General features: G+C 38.0%; 1 protein-coding gene across 5 annotated transcripts in view; it reads left to right on the top strand.

The window, feature by feature from the left end:
• The window catches only part of wdfy3 (WD repeat and FYVE domain containing 3), a 104,071-nt gene that overhangs the window by 62,293 nt on the left and 22,360 nt on the right, over positions 1-19,418 (top strand). For 4 of the 5 annotated variants that reach the window (XM_077521041.1, XM_077521042.1, XM_077521039.1 and 1 more), the window contains 15 exons: positions 2,380-2,598; positions 4,054-4,235; positions 5,361-5,592; positions 5,663-5,823; positions 6,654-6,765; positions 7,006-7,196; positions 7,641-7,793; positions 8,800-8,873; positions 8,963-9,124; positions 9,196-9,411; positions 11,389-11,606; positions 12,859-13,055; positions 16,050-16,184; positions 16,321-16,500; positions 18,171-18,404. In XM_077521041.1, coding sequence (XP_077377167.1) covers positions 2,380-2,598; positions 4,054-4,235; positions 5,361-5,592; positions 5,663-5,823; positions 6,654-6,765; positions 7,006-7,196; positions 7,641-7,793; positions 8,800-8,873; positions 8,963-9,124; positions 9,196-9,411; positions 11,389-11,606; positions 12,859-13,055; positions 16,050-16,184; positions 16,321-16,500; positions 18,171-18,404 — 2,666 coding nt within the window. The remainder of the gene's footprint in view (positions 1-2,379; positions 2,599-4,053; positions 4,236-5,360; positions 5,593-5,662; positions 5,824-6,653; positions 6,766-7,005; positions 7,197-7,640; positions 7,794-8,799; positions 8,874-8,962; positions 9,125-9,195; positions 9,412-11,388; positions 11,607-12,858; positions 13,056-16,049; positions 16,185-16,320; positions 16,501-18,170; positions 18,405-19,418) is intronic. The other variant, XM_077521040.1, reaches the window with a different exon arrangement.

The following is a 19,418-nucleotide window of genomic DNA, read 5'->3' as shown; positions in this document are numbered from 1 at the left end:
TTCCATGTTTTTATAGCAATAGAACAGAATATTCTGTGGGCCTTGCAAAATCAGTCAAAATCCAGTAAAACAGCCGGGAGCGAAGGGGGTTGCTTCAGTGAAAATGGCTGCGAGTCAATGAGTTAATAATCCCTCCATCCTTGATCTTGCGTCGTCTCCTTCATAATTGCTTCGATCTTCTCTCCTTGTTATTCTCTTCCTCATTATCGCTGTCATATTTCCTATCGTCTCTCTATCTCCTGCTCTGTCCGTTCTCCTTCATTATACTTCTCTATCTTGTCTTCCGTCCTCATCTCCTCATGTTTCCACTCTTCACTCTCCTTTATCTTCTCCAAGTTGGTCATAATTTCTATCTTCTCTCTGTCTTAATCATCTTGAGCTTCTTCTTGCCTCAGTCTTTTTCCTAAATCTTCTTTCCATAATCATCATCGTCATCTTCGTTTCGGTAAATGTCATCATTCCTCCTTGGGTTCGTCTTCCTCCCCTGTTGTTATTTTTAGCTTCTTGTCTCCTTTTTCCCTCCCACCCACTCGCCGTCACTCACGTTTGCTTTCCCACTTGTCCGCCTACGTACTCGTTTCCTCCGCTATCCTCACATCGCCATCTCGTTAGCGGTGTTCCTCTCCTCATCTGTCCATCCCTCACACGCGTCTGACCACATCATCGACTTTGTTCGTTCATTTACCGTTTGTCAATTTCATGCACGCTTTTTTGGCCAGGGTTGTTAAAAGGATGGTCAACAGGGTTTCTCCTGGCTCAAATTGAGGTAGAAGTGGTATCACCCTGACTATGATGGGTGACTACCGGTACCAGTTATCTTATTTTCTCATTCACTCCCAGCCAATTTCACTAAAGCAATCCCTTTTGCTTGACTGAATTTTGACACATTTTGTAAGGCCCATTGTGTTCTATTGCTATAAAAACACAGAACATACCAAAAGAAAGATTAGAGCCTCTTCGTTCATCAGGAAAAAAATAAATACATTTATATATGTTGCCGTTGTACAGCAATTAGCATTAGAATATTGCTAAGTTTAATCAATAGTCACATTCCTGGTGAAAACACTGGCAAAAAGAACTTGTTGTAACATGGCCCCGGCTGATCTCTTATACTCTGCTGCCAGCTGCTGGTCGTTTTTTGTAATAACTAGCATTGCTTTAAGCCACCATTTCACGTTAGAAGCTGCATCAAAGCCATCCGTATGCTCTTGCTTAAAAAAACACACAAAAAGTGTAAATACGTTTTTGGGAGTCAAAGACAAAGTATTAAAAAACTAGTTTACACGTTTTTGAGTTTGAATGAGTTAAGGTATCGGTACTGGCGGCGGTGACCAATAACATTCAGGGACTAGAAATTATATGAATACAAAGTTGCCATTAATTTTTGCCTTTTTTTTTTTTTTTTAACTATAATCATTAAAAAAACATCCACTAGTTAGTACATATTAAAGTGTAAATACTAAATATAGTTCAGTGTTGTTGTAAAACACTATTGTTACTCAATAAACATGGCATGCATATATTAAAAAAAATAACACTTAAAACAAATAAAAATTCAATTAAATTGAAGCATTTTTGGATAAAATAAAACTCACTCAAAATCTAATTAAAACTAACTGAATTTGAAAAACAAAAATTAGAATGAAATAAAAACTAACTGTAATGAAGACTCCAGTATAAACGCTGCAACACAGATGCTATTCGTTAGCCCGACAATGGCATTTTACATTATGTGTTAGCATTAAGCTAGCAGAGTTCCGATCAAGGCTATTTTAGTTAACTAAAACTAACAAAAAAAACTAAAACTAAAATTAAAAAAAAATGTCGTTAATGAAATAAAATAAAAACAAAAATCTTTTTTTTTTAAAAACAAAACAAAAACTAAACTAACTGAAACTACATTTTATGTTTACAAAACTAACTAAAACTCACTGTAATTATAGCAAAAAATCTCCTTTGTTTTAGTCTTTGGTAATTAATTTAATGCATGAGCCTTTGGGAAAGAGTTTAAATGTGATTTTAAGTAGATTGATTTTGATATTAACCGGAAAAGGGATGTTTTGAAAGTGTGTGACACAGAAGTGACGTCATTGAGCAGCATCCAATAGAAAAGTACCTTCAGATGACGTCGCTCCCATTGTGTTTTGTTTTTGTTTTTTGTTTTTTTGTTTTTTAAATATTGGCCACAAGTAAAACACTTTAAAAAGAAAACTAATACTGAAGCTAAGCATTTATTAAATAACTAAAATTATTAAAAACTAACAGAACCACCCTGCAAACTAATTAAAACTAACTAAATTTAAAAAACAAAACTCAAAACAAAATAAAAAGTAACTAAAATGAAAACTGTTCACATGCTGGAACGCTCACTTTTTTCAGGAGAGCGCCTGTTCCCGCCGCCGTCGGGCCTGAGCTACTCCAGCTGGTTCTGTGTGGAGCGCTTCAGCGCTGCGCCGCAGAGCCACCCGGTGCGCCTGCTGACGGTGGTGCGGCGCGCCACCTCGTCGGAGCAGCACTACGTGTGCCTGGCCGTGGTGCTGTCGGCCAAAGACCGCTCGCTCACCGTCTCCACCAAGGAGGAGCTGCTGCAGACCTACTGTGAGTGAGGGCCTTCGCTTCATTTCATCTCTTATCATTGCATTTTATGACATGTGAAGGATTTAATGGTATATATATATATATATTTTTTATTATTTTTTTTAAATGCATTTTTTTTGTAGTATTTAATTGACACGACAAGACACTGTAATAGTTGGCAAAAACTTGGGCTGCAACTGTTGAACATTTTACAAATGTAGGTAGCCTACTGACAATTCTTGGTTCAAGAGAAATTATGAATACGAGAAAATAGGTCATTATTTATTATTTCTGGTTGACCAATTATTTTACCTTTTTAAATCATTTTTTCCTGAAATTTGTATTGTGCATTGGCATTAAACTATCATTGACTGTCAATAAATATTTTCAGTGAGAATATCTCAAACGAGAAAGAAAAAATAAAACACAAATAGAAGCATATTTAAGATTTACATTTTTTGTAAGTATTAAAACATAATGATTTCCCTGTTTAGTGTCTTCAGGGACTTTTCATTTATTTTTTTAGTATTGATTTAAAAAAAAAAAATCTTTTTTGTTTTTATGGTTAGTCATTTAATGTCATTGTTTATCTTGCCATTTCTTTTATTTTTTATTAAATGGCATTTTATAAATTTCATTTAACAGGTAATTTTCTCCTATTTGTTTTATTAAGATTTGCATTTTTTGTAAGTATTAAAAAATGTTAATGATTTTGCTTTTTAGTGTCTTCAGGGGCTTTTCATTTATCTATTTTTTTTAGTCTTGATTTAAAAATATATTTATCTTTTGTTTTTTGTTATGGTTAGTCATTTTATGCCATTGTTTCTCTAGCCATTTCTTTTATTTTTTATGTTATTTTATAGATTTCATTTAACAAGTAATATTTTTTTCTATTTATTTTATTTTATTAAGATTTGCATTTTTTTGTAAGTATTAAAACCTTTTAATTTTCCCTTTTTATTGTCTTCAAGGTTTTCATTTATCTATTTTTTTTAGTATTGATTTTTTTTTTATTGATTTATTTTTTGTTTTTGTTATTGTTAGTCATTTGATGTAATTGTTTATCTAGCCATTTCTTTTATTTTTTATTAAATGGCATTTTATAAATTTCATTTAACAGGTAATTTTCTTCTATTTTATTTATTTATTTATTTTATTTTATTTACTATTTCATGGAAATTGTGTTTGTTTTTTCCAGGGTATCAATTTCACCTTTGTAATTATTTAATGATAATTAAACTGAGATTTTTTTAAATATATAATTTAATTGCTTTTATTTAGTGACTATTTAAAGTCATGTATTTAATTTGCCTGTACGTTTGTTTCAGCTTGTCACCAGCAGACATGTTGTATACGGCCAAATTTCAAACATATTGCAAAATTGACTTGATGATGATAATAATAATGATGATGATGATGATGATAATAATAATAATAAGTGAAGTGACCCTGTCTCTTCCTTCCTTCCTTGGGCAGCGGATGAGTCTAGCGAAGAGGCGTCTTTCTACGAGATCCTTCCCTGCTGCGCCCGCTTCCGCTGCGGCGAGCTGATAGCCGAGGGCCAGTGGCACCACCTAGTGTTGGTCATGAGCAAGGGCATGCTGAAGAACAGCATGGCCTCGCTCTACCTGGACGGGCAGCTTGTCAACACCGTCAAGGTGCGTGACCCAAAGAAAGACCTTTTGTGAAAGGATGACCTCCCCGAAGGCTGTGGACAGGATGTTGGTTTTTTTTCTTTTTTTTGTGTCTTCCTGGCAAATGGCGAGCGTCAGCTTCCTGTCGGGATAAACTGATAAGAAGACACTTTTGCTGAGTGCCACGTTACTGACGATCCATGTTGTAGTGAGAGTAAGGACACGAAAAACATTTCAAAACAAAAAGAACAGAAAAAGAAAGACAAAAGAAAGGAAAAAAACACAGACAACAAAGCAAACGAAAGCAACAAAATAGAAAAACAAAAGTAAAGACACAAAAATCACTTAAGAAAAGCAATAAACAAAAAAACAAGAAAAACAAAAACTAAGAGTAAAAAACAAAAAAAATACGCAAAAGCAAAGAAAGCACCAAAATAAAACAAAAAAACAAAACAAAAGTAAAGACACAAAAATCACATAAGAAAGCAACAAACAAAAAAAACAAAAAAACATTAGTAACAAAAAAATGCAAGGACAAAAATTGAAAGTTAAAAAAAAAAAAAATAGGCAAAAGTAAAGTCCGCACTAAAAATAAGAAAACGTAAAAAGCAAGAAAAAACAAAAGTAAGGACACAAAAATCACATAAAGGCAACAACCAAAAAAAAAAAAAAAACCACATCAGTAACAAAAAGGCAATGACAAAAACTAAGAGTTAAAAAAAACAAAAAAAAAACAAATGGGCAAAAGAAAACAAAAACTGAAGAAAAGCATAATAACACAAATATGTAGTACAGTCAAGCCATTGTGGCTGTACTGCTATTTGGCACTTTTTTGTGTTTGTGTGCAGTTTATAAATATTTTGTTCTATCTCCTGATTATTTTGGGTGTTATTCTACTGTTGGTCAGCAGATGGCAACACTATTTTGTTTGTCACAGAAGAGAAGAGTGAAATGGGGATGTTTCAAGCTCAGCCTCTTATAGTTTTTAACTGACGACATCTGATTTTCTAATCCTCTTGAATACTGCTTATTACGCCTACAAAAACCGACGGCTTTGCACAATGTGTATTTTTTGGCCGTAATTATAATTGAATTTGCATAATACCTGTGTGCGTTTTGATGATTATTATTATTATTTTTTTGCTACAGCTCCATTACGTGCACAGCGTGCCGGGTGGCTCGGGCTCGGCCAACCCGCCCGTGGCCAGCACGGTGTACGGCTACGTGGGCACACCGCCCGCCCAGCGCCAGCTGTCGACCCTGGTCTGGCGTCTGGGGCCATGCCACTTCCTGGAGGAGGCGCTGCCCGCCGCCAGCGTGGCCGGCGTCTTCGAGCTGGGCCCCACCAACGTGGGCAGCCTGCAGGCCGTCTACCTGCCCTGTGAGCGCCGCTGCCGCACGCCGCCTTTGGATTCAAGCTTTGCCTTAATAGTCTCCGCCACCCGTTGTAGGTAAGGAGTCCAAGGCGGAGGTGGCGCCGCCCACTCCGGTGGCTCTGGTGCCCGAGGAGAAGGTGTCCTTCAGCCTCTACGCCGTCTCCGTGTCCACACTGACCGTGGCCAAGATCAGGAAGGTGTACAACAAGCTGGACAGCAAGGCCATCGCCAAACAGGTGACGCGCACTTCATCGTCAACTCAAAGGACTCTCTACAATTGTCTGCACTTTTATTTTGGTAGCTTTTTACTTCCTGTTGACTGAAACAAGACTCGACACAAGCTTCTTCTAATCAAATGATTTTCATTTGCATCTTCGGCAACTATTTTGGGCCACTTGAGTCCGGTTTAGCCATTTTTAACACTTTTATTTTGGTAGGTTTCTACTTCCTGTTGACTTAAGACTCAACAGAAGCTTCTTTTGAACAAAGGATTTTCATTTGCATCTTCGGCAACTATTTGGGGCCACAAGAGTCCGGTTTAGCCATCTTTAACACACTTTTATTTTGGGAGGTTTCTACTTCCTGATGACTTAACTAAGACTCAACAAAAGTGTCTTGTGATCAAAGGATTTTCATTTGCATCTTCGGCAACTATTTTGGGCCACTTGAGTTCAGTTTAGCCATCTTTCATATGCTTTCATTTTGATAGGTTTCTACTTCCTGTTGACGTAAACAAGACTCAAAAAAAGTGTCTTGTGATCATAGGATTTTCATTTGCATCTTCTGCAACTATTTTGGACCACTTGAGTCCTGTTTAGCTATCTTTAAGAAGCTTTTATTTTGGTAGATTTCTACTTCTTGTTGACGTAAATAAATGACTCAACAGAAGCTTCTTGTGATCAAAGGATTTTCTCTGCAACTATTTTGGACCACTTCATCCCGGTTTAGCCATGTTAAATTATTGCTTTTATTTTGGTAGGGTTCTACCTCCTGTTGGTCTGCTAACTCTTTGTCACCTGTAAACAAAAGGTTCTTGTTCTTATTCTCATCCTCATCCTTTCTGTAGCTGGCTGTGTCCTCTCACGAAAACGCCACGCCGGTCAAGCTGATCCACAATGCGGCTGGCCACCTCAACGGACCCGCCCGCACTATTGGCGCTGCTGTCATCGGCTATTTGGGTAATCCAACTCGGCAAATGAAGCTAACGATGCTACCAAAGCTAATCACGCTAGCAGTGCGAATGAAGTTAATTGACTGGCTTTTTATAAGAACATCTTTTAAAAAACAAAAAACAAAAAAAAACTAAGCTAATGCTAAAGCTAACATTTCTAGGGACGCTAACAAGGTTTTTTTTTTTTTTTTTTTTTTTTTCTTTTGTGTGTGTGTGCGTGCGAACGTTTATTTTGTTCTCCCCCCAGGGGTGCGCGCCTTCTCGCCCAAGCCGGTCGCCACCAACCTGCAGTACGTGGGCGGGGCGGCAGCCATCTTAGGTCTGGTCGCCATGGCATCGGACGTGGAGGGTCTGTACGCTGCCGTCAAGGCCCTGGTCTGCGTGGTCAAGAGCAACCCGCTGGCCAGCAAGGAGATGGAGCGCATCAAGGGATACCAGGTGGTATTGCTATAAAAACATGGAACCTATCAAAAGAAAGATTAAACTCTCTTCGATCATCAGGGGGGAAAAAAAGTATATATCTATCTGTTTACGTTTTGCAGCAATTAGCATTAGAATATAGCTAATTTTTATAATTTTTTACAATTCTATTTAGAATTGTGAGTAATTGAGCTTTTTTTCAACATGGCCCTGGTTGATCTCTTATACTCTGCTGCCAACTGCTGGCCGTTTGTGTAATAACTGCAATTTCTCCAACCGTTCATTGCAGTTGAGAGGCTGCATCAAAGCCTTCTGTATGCTCGAGCATAAAAAAAAACGACAACCAAAAAACGTATAAATACATCTTTGGGACACTTAAAACATTTCAAATAAAACGTTTTTATATGTTTTGGGGAGCAAATGAGTTAAGAGCGCTTTTTTTTTTTCTTTTTTTTTGCGCAGCTGCTGGCCATGCTGCTGAAGAAGAAGCGCTCTCTGCTCAACAGCCACATCCTGCACCTCACCTTCTCCCTGGTGGGCACGGTGGACAGCGGACACGAGACCTCCATCATTCCCAACTCCACCGCCTTCCAGGACCTCCTCTGCGACTTCGAGGTCGGTCGACTCCACCCCCCAACGGCCGTACAGCAGCAACTTTTCAAAATGTTATTTGATATCATGGGAAATTCAGTTAAAGGTATACTTGACTCATTGATCAATTTTCAGCAGTAAAAGTTCATATTTTGTCTATAATTAATGTGGTAGCTTCATTATTTTTCATGTGCAATTAATATCTTTAAAAAGTAAATTTTCTACTTGCTGTTGACTGATGATGACATCACCTGTGCTGAGGAAGTTGGTAGCGACCAATCATGGCTCAAAAAATAATGAAGCTAACACATTAATTATAGACAATATATTGACTTTTTACTGCTGAAAATGGCTCACTGAGTCAAGTATCCCTTTAAAGAATTTTTTTGAAAATGCAAATGTTTCAATGAACTAAAATCTTTTTTTTTGTTTTTTTTGTTTTTTTAATCTTATTTTTGATCAATTAAAAAAAAATCCTAATGTAATGCCATTAAATTTAGAAAAATAAACACTTTCTAAAAAATAATTATTGGTAATCATTTTTCTTTTTTTGTTTTATTTCGTAAAAGCAAAAGATCTAAAACTGAAAAAAAAATCTATTTTAAAAACAGCATTTAATCTATTTAACTATTATTTTATTTTTATTTAATTTCTTTTTAAAATCCTAATAAATGTAACAGATTTAAAAATCTGTTTTTAATCAAAATAAGATCAACAACACCTAAAAAAAGTTTAATTCCTTTCTATTTTTCTAAATACAAAAAATGCATCAAAATGTAATTGAAATATCTAATTTTTAAAATAAATTTTCATATTACATAGTATAAAAGAATACCATAATAATATACTATACAGTTAGATTAGTAAGATCTATTTTTATTAATCAAAAAAGACCATTTCTAATTATTTTTTATACAATGTTTTCAAATTATAAAAAAAATCTTATAAATGTTAAAAAGTTCTTCCATTTAAAGAATAAAAAAAAACAAGGATATTTTGTAATGACTAAGAAGTCCAATTTTGTGTTCAGGTTTGGTTGCACGCCCCTTACGAGCTTCACCTTTCTCTCTTTGAGCATTTCATCGAGCTTCTGACTGAGTCCAGGTGCGCCTCCCTTCCCCTGATCACTTTAGCGTCCGCGTTTCTGTTTATGGATATGACCGCGCCCATTTACCTCTCGCCCCCCCCCGCAGCGAGGCGGCCAAGAACGCTAGGCTCCTTCGCGAGTTCCAGCTGGTGCCCAGGCTGCTGCTGACGCTGCGCGACACGTCGCTGTCGCAGCCCACCGTCGCGGCCATCAGCAACGTGCTCAGCCTTCTGCTGCAGGGCTTCCCCAACCCTTACGACCTGCTCAGGTTGGATACATGCAAATGATACAACCGGCTGTCAAGCAAAAAAAAAACAAACAAAGTGTTTTGCGCGGCAGGTTCGGTCAGTTCTTGTCATCCACGCTGCCCACGTTCGCCGTGTGCGAGAAGTTTGTGGTGATGGAGGTCGGCAACGAGGAGAAGACGGACGCGGGCAACGAGGACGACTTTGGCGGCCTGCTGTCTGCCAACCTCATCCTGCTCCGCAACAGGCTGCTGGACAACCTGCTGAGGCTGCTCTTCACCACCAAGGACAAGACGGCCGTCAACGCGCAGTAAGGACACGCTCGCGCACCATGCATACGATCAATTTCATTCCACATTACATAATATTTGATTCACTCAACACAACTTTATTTATAAAGCAATTTATGAACGAGTGTTGCTGTATACAAAGTGCTGTACATGGAACAGAAATCGCTCATGCAGTAAAGAATAAGATAAGTAAAACAGGAACTCGGGGCGCCGAACGTGCGAGCTTATCTTCATCATCATCTTCATCAGTCTCTCACTTCATAGACGGATGTCCTCTTGCGGCTTTCAGCCATTTTCAAAGTATGCGGTGTGGTCGGGGGAGCTACAACGATGAATGGCTGAATCCGAAGCTTAGTGGCTACAGCTATAAACACTCGAAGTGTGCATGCGCAGCTAGGGACGAGGATGCACGACGTCGTTACGGCAGATTGATTGACGGGATCGAGAACCAATCGTTAAGATGATCCACCCGGAAGACGCCGCGACAAAAGATCCTTGAATACACCTTTAAAAAGGAAGGGAAAAAAAACTTACAGCTGTTTAAAAGTCCTTAATCAAAGGTATGAGAAAAAAAGAAAAGTTTTTAACCTGGATTTAAAAGCATTTACACTCGGGGCTGACTTCACTTCACTTCTGTTGGCAGCCTATTCCATCTGTGTGCAGCATAATAGCTAAATGCAGCTTCACCATATTTGCTTCGAACTCTGAGTTCCACTAGTGGCCCAAGTCTGTAGATCTCAGAGCCCTGCTGGGTTTGTACTCAATCAGCATTTCTTGGATATATTCAGGACCCAAACCATTTAGTGATTTATAGACGAGTAGCAGAACTTTAAAATCTATTCTACAGCTGACTGGGAGCCAGTGTAAATCGTTAAGTACTGGAGTAATATGTTGTGATCTCTTTGTTTTGGTCAGAACTCGAGCTGCAGCGTTCTGAATGAGCTGCAATTGTCTCATGTTATTTTGAGAGAAACAGTAATCAGGGGAAAATTTCTTTTGTCATATAATTTAATGCAAAATGTAAATGAACTCGATTAATCGATTGAATAATCTATTCGAAAAATATTCAATCGTGACACCACTCGTTGAATTATAATCCTCTCTGATTGGTTCAATTATAATTCTATACAATTTATGTTATTATTATTTTAATAGGATACGTGACTCATTGATTTTCAGCAGTGAAAAGTTCATATTTTGTCCAGAATTAATTTGATGATTTCATTATTTTTTCATGTACAATTGATACCTTTAAAACCTGTTTTCCTCTTGCTGTCGATTGACGATGACATCACCTGTGCTGAGGAAGTAGGTAATGATCAATCATGGCTCACCTTTTTCTGGGATTGGTCAGCAAACTGAGCCATGATTGGCCGTCATTATTTTTATTTTTTATTAAAAATAATTAAAAACTGTCTTTTTTTTATTAAAAAATGTATCTTACAAATCAAACTTGCTGTATACTTTTATGATATTCATTTATACTATGTAATATGAAAATACATTAATAAAAAGAAGATATTTTAATTCAATTTTAATGCATTTTTTTGTATTTAGAAAAATAGAAAGCAATTGAACTTTTTTTATTATTATTATTATTATTATTATTATTATTATTATTATTTTATTAAAAATAAATATTTTTAAAACTTACATTGATTAGATTTTTTCTAAAGGAAATAAAAATAAAACTGTTTAAAAACAGATGAAATACAATGGTTTTTTTTTTTTTATTAAAATTAAATACAGATTTTTTTTTTACATTTGTTGTTTTTACATAATAAAAATAACAATTATTACAAATAATTCTTTCCTTTTTTTTCCTTTTTTTTTAAGATAGTCATCATCAGTTGACAGCAAGTAGAAAAATTACTTTTTAAAGGTATTAATTGTACATGAAAAATAATGAAGTTACCACAATTATTATAGACAAAATATGAACTTTTTACTGCTGATCCCAATGGAAAAAACTGGATCTTTCTGTCTGGCCTTTTTAGGGCGTGCGAGGACCTGGTGCGCACTCTGGGCCTGGACTGGCTGCTGATGTTCATGGAGGAGCACCTCCACTCCAGCACGGTGGCGGTGGCGCTGTGGATCCTCACCGTGCTTCTGTCCAACCCGGCCGTCCTGCACCGCTTCAAGGAGGGTGCGTGCGGCGGAGGCTGGCTGGACCACACCGACTCGGTGCTCACCAACAAGATCGGCACCGTGCTGGGTGAGTGCGACCGGGCTCCCTTCAACGTCTCGGGGAGCCATTTCCGCCCGAGTTGGCCATCCTTGGGTTCCCGGTTTGTACGCCGCGCCGCCAAGGGTTGGTTTGTCACTTTTGTTTTTTCAACCCTGCCCGTAGAGTCCTGATGTCAGCAGTAGAAAAGAGCTGCTTTTCTTCCTGACTAGATTCCTGCTGTAGTGCACTTCAAATGGACACACTCTACCATTTCCTGTAGTATTTTGGAGGGACAAAAACGGGGCCATAGTAGTGTTCATTTCGCCAACGAAATCTAAACAAAAATAATTGACCTGCTTGACATTTATTAAACACAACAAAAAGGAGCGAAGACACTCAGTTCAAAGCTCGCGAGGAGCGGAACTGACTGATACAATTCACTATTGCACTCTCTGAAAAAATAAAAATCTCCTCCTCACCCTCTCCTTTTATTTGGTTTTCACGCCCCTAGTTACATAGGTGTTGTGTTCTTGTGCTTCTTGAGTCATCTTCTGTTAAGATAACATAGCTAGGCTATGTGAATGTGAGTGTGGAGCAGAGCAAAGCATTCTTCATTGCAGCAAATGTATGACAATTTATCTTTACAATTATTCCTACAATTATAGTTAGAATGCAACATGAATCCAACGGCTATAAGTTACAACAAAAATGCTAATCCGACCGCAAACTCATGCTGGCTAACTAGCTCAGAGCATGGAGCCATAGTTGCCACTTGTTTATCTACTGTGTCAAGTTGCTTTTCATCAAAAAGACGAGAGATAATTTGATATGAAATTATTTTAGATCCAAAATTTTCAACATTATATGGGCTGACAAAAATTACACAGGGGTAAAATAATTGTCCTGACTAAAACTAGAGTAAAAACATTGACAGTTTTTGTTGACTAAAACTAGATGAATAAAATTGTTTTCTTGGACTAAAATAAAGAATAAAATACTAGATTTATAGATGACTAAAAATGGACTAAATAAAAACAGGATGTGGTTGACTACGTTAAATCCTAACAAGCGTGATTGACACTGGACTAAAACAGACGAAATTTAAAAATGGCTGACCATAGTGACTTTCAAACAGCTTTACTTGCTTTGTAGTAGTCTCATAATTATTATTGTCAAAATAATAGTCCTGATGTTGCCTGTGTTTTCCAGCTAGCTGCAAAATCATTAGCATGATCATACTCAGACTTCCCACTAGTGGCCAGGAGCTAAGCCCGCCCCTCCCGGGGTTGTGTGTTTCCAGGCTTCAACGTGGGTCGCAGCGCAGGCGGCCGCTCCACGGTGCGCGAGATCAACCGCGACGCCTGCCACTTCCCGGGCTTCCCCGTGCTGCAGACGCTGCTGCCCAAACACACCAATGTACCCGAGCTCTACTTCCTGTTGATGGCGCTCTTCCTGCAGCAGCCCGTCACGGAGCTGCCGGACAGCCTGCAGGTACATGTCAGTACCACAAACCTTTTTTTACTACTTTATTATTATGCGGGACATCCAGAGTTGAACACTAACAAAAACTAGAAAACTAATTTACTCCCAAAACGTATGAATACGTTCCATTTTAAATGTTTAAAATGTCCCAAAGACATATTTATCAATTTTTATGTTGTTTTTTAATGCTAGAGCATACATAAGGCTTTGATATAGCCTCTCAACGGCAAAGAATGGCTGAAGAAATGGTAGTTATTACATAAACGGCCAGCAGGTGGCAGCAAAGCAAAGGACTTCAACCAGGCCCATGTTGAAAGCTCAGTTACTCACAATTCTAGATTTGTGAATAATTATGAACCTTAGCTATATTCTAATGCTAAGTGCTGCAAAACGGAAACAGATAGAATTTATTTTTTTTCCTGATGAAAGAAGAGACTTTAATCTTTCTTTTTGTAGGTTCCATGTTTTTATAGCAATAGAACACAATATTCTGTGGACCTTGCAATATCAGTCAAAATCCAGTAAAACGGCCGGGAGTGAAGGGGATTGCTTCTTTGAAAATGGCTGCGAGTGAATGAGCTAATGAGAATTTTTGTATTTATTACTTATTTTATTTATTTTTTAGTAATTGGCAATTTTTTTTCAGTGTCCTCTTCCCATGTATTTTCTTTTCTTTTTTTTCTTTTTTTTTTTGTTTTACAAAAACGACCAATAAATTAATCTCGTATCAGATTTGTTTGTTTTTATCCATGTCGGGGGTCTGACATTTTGTCCAGCATTGACATCGAAGTGCAGTCGGGCTTGCCAGTGTCAACGTCACGTGACCAAGCTCAGAAAACGGATGAGCCGTGACGTTTTGCAATGCGAACCCGAGAGCAGTTGGACGTCACTTTCACTTTAAATGTTAGCTCCCCGATATGGATGAGTTGTACTTAATAAATGCAATATTAATCAGAATACCAGTATTATTGCCAAGCACATTTCTGACTTGAGTTCCCCCTTTGATGCCCTTTCATTGCAAGGGTGGACAACAACAAGAGAAAAAAAATAATCAATTGAAATGGTTAGTATTATGCTTTGTGAATAAAAAAATAACAGTTGCATGGCTCGAGACTGCAACCACTTTGCCCGCACATGCGGCCAACTGTACAGCCTGTGCTGGTGAAAAATTAATCCAATGCGTGAGTGCATGTTTAAATAAGTGGTGCACGGGTCATACGCATCAAACGCCACGGTTCGGGACTCGGGTCGTACATACTAGGGCTGGGTATTGATTCAGATTTCCAGGATCGATTCGATTCGCAAGGGCCCGATTCGATTCGATACACGATTCACAACGATTTTCGATACATTTGAGGAATTCATGCAGCGCCTATTTTAGACAAGTCAAAAGTACCAGTGCTGCAAATAGTAGATACTTCTTGGTGTAATTTAATGCATTAGTAAAAATATGAATATTTACATTAAGAATTGAATCCATTGCAGTTACATTAATACTCTATTTAACATGGCCTTATAAAAACAATAAATAATGATTTAAATCAATTACAACCACAGGACAGGCTGTGTAAAAAAAGTGACAAAAAAAACGACCTGACTCACGACATTCACATTGTTGTTTTTGTGCAAATGTTCCAGTGGTGGTTGAGGGGAGGGGGTGGGTGGGGAGAGGAGATGATCGATCCTGGCACATGGGCTCAGAAGCATTTTTTTGTGTGTGTTGGGGGCGGGGTTGATACATCGATACATGGTTTTATGTATCGATATTGGAATATGAAAAGGCGTAATGATATGATATCGATATATCAATATTTTGAACCCAGCCCTAGTACATACATAACCCGCAGAACGCGCTGCGGAGGACAACTTCAAAATAAAAGCCTTCCAAGTAATACCTTGATGTAGATGTAATTACCTTGTTAGTTGTATTTTGAAATTGACCCACGCAGCGGGTGGAAACATTGCGGCTCAAGGCGGCCAGCTTGACTCGGCCTCACGTGACTGCCGACTACCAACATCAACACGATGCCACCTCAATATTATATTTAATTGCCAATTAAGGACGCTAAGAAAGTTAACACATTTGCACCCAAAGATGTATTTGTTGTTTTTTATGCTAGAGCACACAGAGGGCTTTGATGCAGCCTCTGAACTGAAGAGAATGTTAGAAAAAAATTGTAGTTATTACAAAAACATCCAGAAGGTGGCAGCAGAGTATAAGAAGTCAACCAGGGCGATGTTGCAAACAAGCTAATTTCTCCACAGTTCTAACAGATTTGTGAATAATGATGAAACTTCACTGTATTCTAATATTAATTGCTGCAAAACTGAAACAGATAGAAATAGGCTTTTTTCCTGATGAAAAAAAGACTTTAATCTTTCTTTTGGTAGGTTCCATGTTTCTATAGCAATAGAACATGTCTGCGGGCCTTGCAAAATCAGTCAAAATCCAATAAAACAGCCGGGAGTGAAGGGGGATTGCTTCTGTGAAAATGGCTGTGAGCAAATGAGTTAATCTGTTAATTAGTCTGTCGTATGATACGACACAAGTCTCCGATTAGCGACAGCGACCGGCAAGCTGAACTGAAGCCTCATTCATATACTGTCGGACATTTTAATCTCCGACAGAAAAAAGTATATCAACGCATTAACCGTTAATAATTGCACATATCTAAACAATGTATGCGTTCCATAAATCTATAAAAGCTAGTCACTTCTGTTAACAATACCTAATCATCTACTAGGCTTCCATCCTGCATTCTAGCTGTTGATATGTCACTGAATCAAAATAAAGAATAGACCTGTTGTGTGTGTGTGTGTGTGGGGGGTAGAGAAATAGACTGTTTCTGGCTCAAACTGTAATTCTTGGGAAAATAAGTTAGTAAAAAAAAAATAAAAAATACAGTCAGTTTTACCAGGCTGTTCAACTTTGGAGGTTCCGCTACACAATGATCAATATGAATTCCTCTCCTGAATATTTGTGTTTTAATATTTGTCTTTGTGCTCCAGTTCGACCTGGACTCCATGTGGACGTTTATCTTCGGCGTGCCGGCGTCCAGCGCCACCATGGTTGGCTCCGTCCACAGCGTCTGCACCGAGGCCGCCTTCCTACTGCTCGCCATGCTGCGGAGCATGCTCAACCTGGTGAGAACATAAAAACACAACAACAACAACAACAACAACAACAACAAAACGGGTGAAAGATGACAAAAAAAAAATCCAAAAGAGATCATGACAGTAAATGGAAAGCTTGAAGTGCAAAATGTGTCCTTTGCGGCAGCCGTGGCAGTCGGAGGAGGAGGGCTCGTGGCTGCGAGAGTACCCGGTGACGCTGATGCAGTTCTTCCGCTACCTGTACCACAACGTCCCCGATCTGGCCCCCATGTGGCACAGTCCCGACTTCCTGTGCGCCCTGGCTGCCGCCGTCTTCCCCTTCAACATGAGGCCCTACTCTGAGATGGTAATCTTGACTTGTCAGTCAGTTACATGGTCAATTGTTTCATTTTAGAAACTGTGACACCATTTTTTTTGTGTGTAACAGTGCAAAAGTAAATAAATAATCAAATTAAATATTAAATCAATATTAATATTCCTCAGAAATTATGTGCTTCAAAAAGCCGAAACATAAAATGTGTTTTAAAACTTTCAAATTGAAGATATAATACACCTTTTTCATAGAAAAAGTGGGAACCTCAGGCTACCTCACGATATGGTACGATATGCGATACAAGGCTAACGATAACGAGTATCTCACGATATGATGATACCACGATTATCGATATATTGCTCAGTTAATAAATCCACAATAAAACTCATCATAAAATAATAATAACAATAATAATAATAATAAATCGAAAACTAAATGCATAAAAAATAATAAATAAAAAAAATTATAATATAATAATATAAATAAATATAAATATGATATAAATAAATAATATAATATATATATATAATATATAAATATATATATAATATATAAATATAATAATAATAATAATAATAATAAAATAATAAACAAATAATAAAATTAAAAAATAATTCATAGTATGATAATAAAAATAATATAAATAAATGTAAATATGATATAAATACATTATATATATATATATATATATATATATATATATATATATATATATATATATATATATATATATATATATATATATATATATATATATATATATATATATGATTATAAAAAACTAATAAAAACTACATAATATATAATAAGAAAATAATAAATAATTATCCATCCATCCATCCATTTTCTTGACCGCTTATTCCTGACAAGGGTCGCGGGGGGTGCTGGCGCCTATCTCAGCTGGCTCTGGGCAGTAGGCGGGGGACACCCTGGACTGGTTGCCAGCCAATCGCAGGGCACACAGAGACGAACAACCATCCACACTCACAAGCACACCTAGGGGCAATTCGGAGCGCCCAATTAACCTGCCATGCATGTCTTTGGAATGTGGGAGGAGACCGGAGTACCCGGAGAAGACCCACGCGGGCACAGGGAGAACATGCAAACTCCACCCAGGAAGGCCGGAGCCTGGACTCGAACCGGAGTCCTCAGAACTGGGAGGCGGACGTGCTAACCACTCGAACACCGTGCCGCCCAATAAATATTTAATAAATAATTAATACATAAATAATTTAAAAAAAAAAATAATAGACATCTATGGTATAATAATAATAATAATAATAATAATAATAATAATTTTTTAATAATTTTTAAAAAACTAAGCTCATGAGTCTTCTTCACCTGAAGACTTCCGCACATTTCCCCGCCACTCTTATGAGGCGCTCCCCCTAGTGGTCCACCAAGTAATTGCTCAATAAGTAATGAACAATGGAGCCATTATAGTGGATGAATATTAACTACAAATATTGTGATACTTGCGTAGACGTATCGATAATCTATTGGGAGACAAAGTATCACAATGTATCGCGATATCAATATATCATCACAGTTCTACTTTTCACGACGTGCAAGCGTTGCGCACGCTCCTGCATGTGTGAAATAGAGTAAACGCCAAACACAACAAAGCTACACACAAGCAAGTGCAACGCCAGTCAAGACGTAAAATGTGCGCTAAAATGTGCATACGTTTTTTTTTTTTCCAGGTGAGCGACCTGGATGACGAGGCAGGCTCGCCCATCGAGGAGCTGAAGGCGTTCGGCTCGGATTCGGGCATGAACCGCAGCCAGTCCGAGTACTGCAACGTGGGCTCCAAGACGTCGCTCAGCAACCACCCGGCCAAGAAGTACGTCTTGGACTTCATGAGGGCGCTCATCATGGACAACATGTGCGTCACGCCCGCCACCAAGCAAACGCCCGTCATTGACCTGCTGCTGGAGGTGAGACGCCTCGCCTGCCTGCCTGCGGAAAATGCAAAATTGATAGGGATATTATTTTTGCTGGGCTGGGGCAATTATTGGCGCCATTATTCTGCATCAACCATTTTGAAATATTATACGGTCGATAATAGATCCATTTAAAAAAGTGTTCAGGGAGGGAAAAAAAAAATCAGGGAACTAATTATTAAAATTTTCATAGATGCTTCTGACCCGGTGAACTCTCTTTTAAAATTAAAACAAAGATAAGTCAAATTTTAATACTTCAGATATTTAAAATAATAATAATTTTATTTACTGTAGAAAACAATAGGGAGCTATTTACTTAAAGGCCAATTATGCCAGTTTCACTCAGGAAAATACACTTTTTAAATACAGGATGTACACACTTTAACTTTCTCTCAGTCTACACATCTGGGTTCATGTTAATCTTTGGTGGTGATTTTGTCCTAAACCCCCACCCCCCCAGCCTGTATTTTGTCATTTTGTGTTTGTTTTGTAAACAGCGGGACATATCTGTGGAAAGACAGTGTTTACACCCCTCCAGCCAATCACAGAGCGGGGGGTGGCGTGTCGCAAACTGAGGCCGGGCAAACGTGTCTGCTGCCGCGGCAATTTGAAAGCACACACGGATTATTATTATTTTTTTCACTCCCTCACTCACAGAAGCTTACGTGTGTGAATGATTAAGTGAAGAAAAAAAAAATCCGCGTGCTTTCAAATTGCCGCGGAAGTGACGTCGTTTTATGTCAAGGGTGCTCTGGGAGAGAGCAAGTGTGACGATGGTGGAACCGGAGCGCAAGGAAATAAAGTAGACTGAACATGAAACAAAAGTGGAGTTCTTATTCCAGCTAACATTTAATTCATGGAAACATTTTAGAAATGCTTCAATCGTCTAAATGAATCTTTTAATCAATTTTTGTTCCATTTTAATGTCTTCCCCAGCATTTCAGTCCAGTGTCAGCTCTTCCATGTGTAAATGCACTTTCTAGTTATTTGATGCTGAATGACATTGTA

The sequence above is a fragment of the Festucalex cinctus genome, chromosome 5 (genome assembly GCF_051991245.1).
Source record: "Festucalex cinctus isolate MCC-2025b chromosome 5, RoL_Fcin_1.0, whole genome shotgun sequence".
Classification (NCBI taxonomy): Eukaryota; Metazoa; Chordata; class Actinopteri; order Syngnathiformes; family Syngnathidae; genus Festucalex; species Festucalex cinctus.
This window is presented reverse-complemented; position numbering and strand designations above follow the sequence as displayed.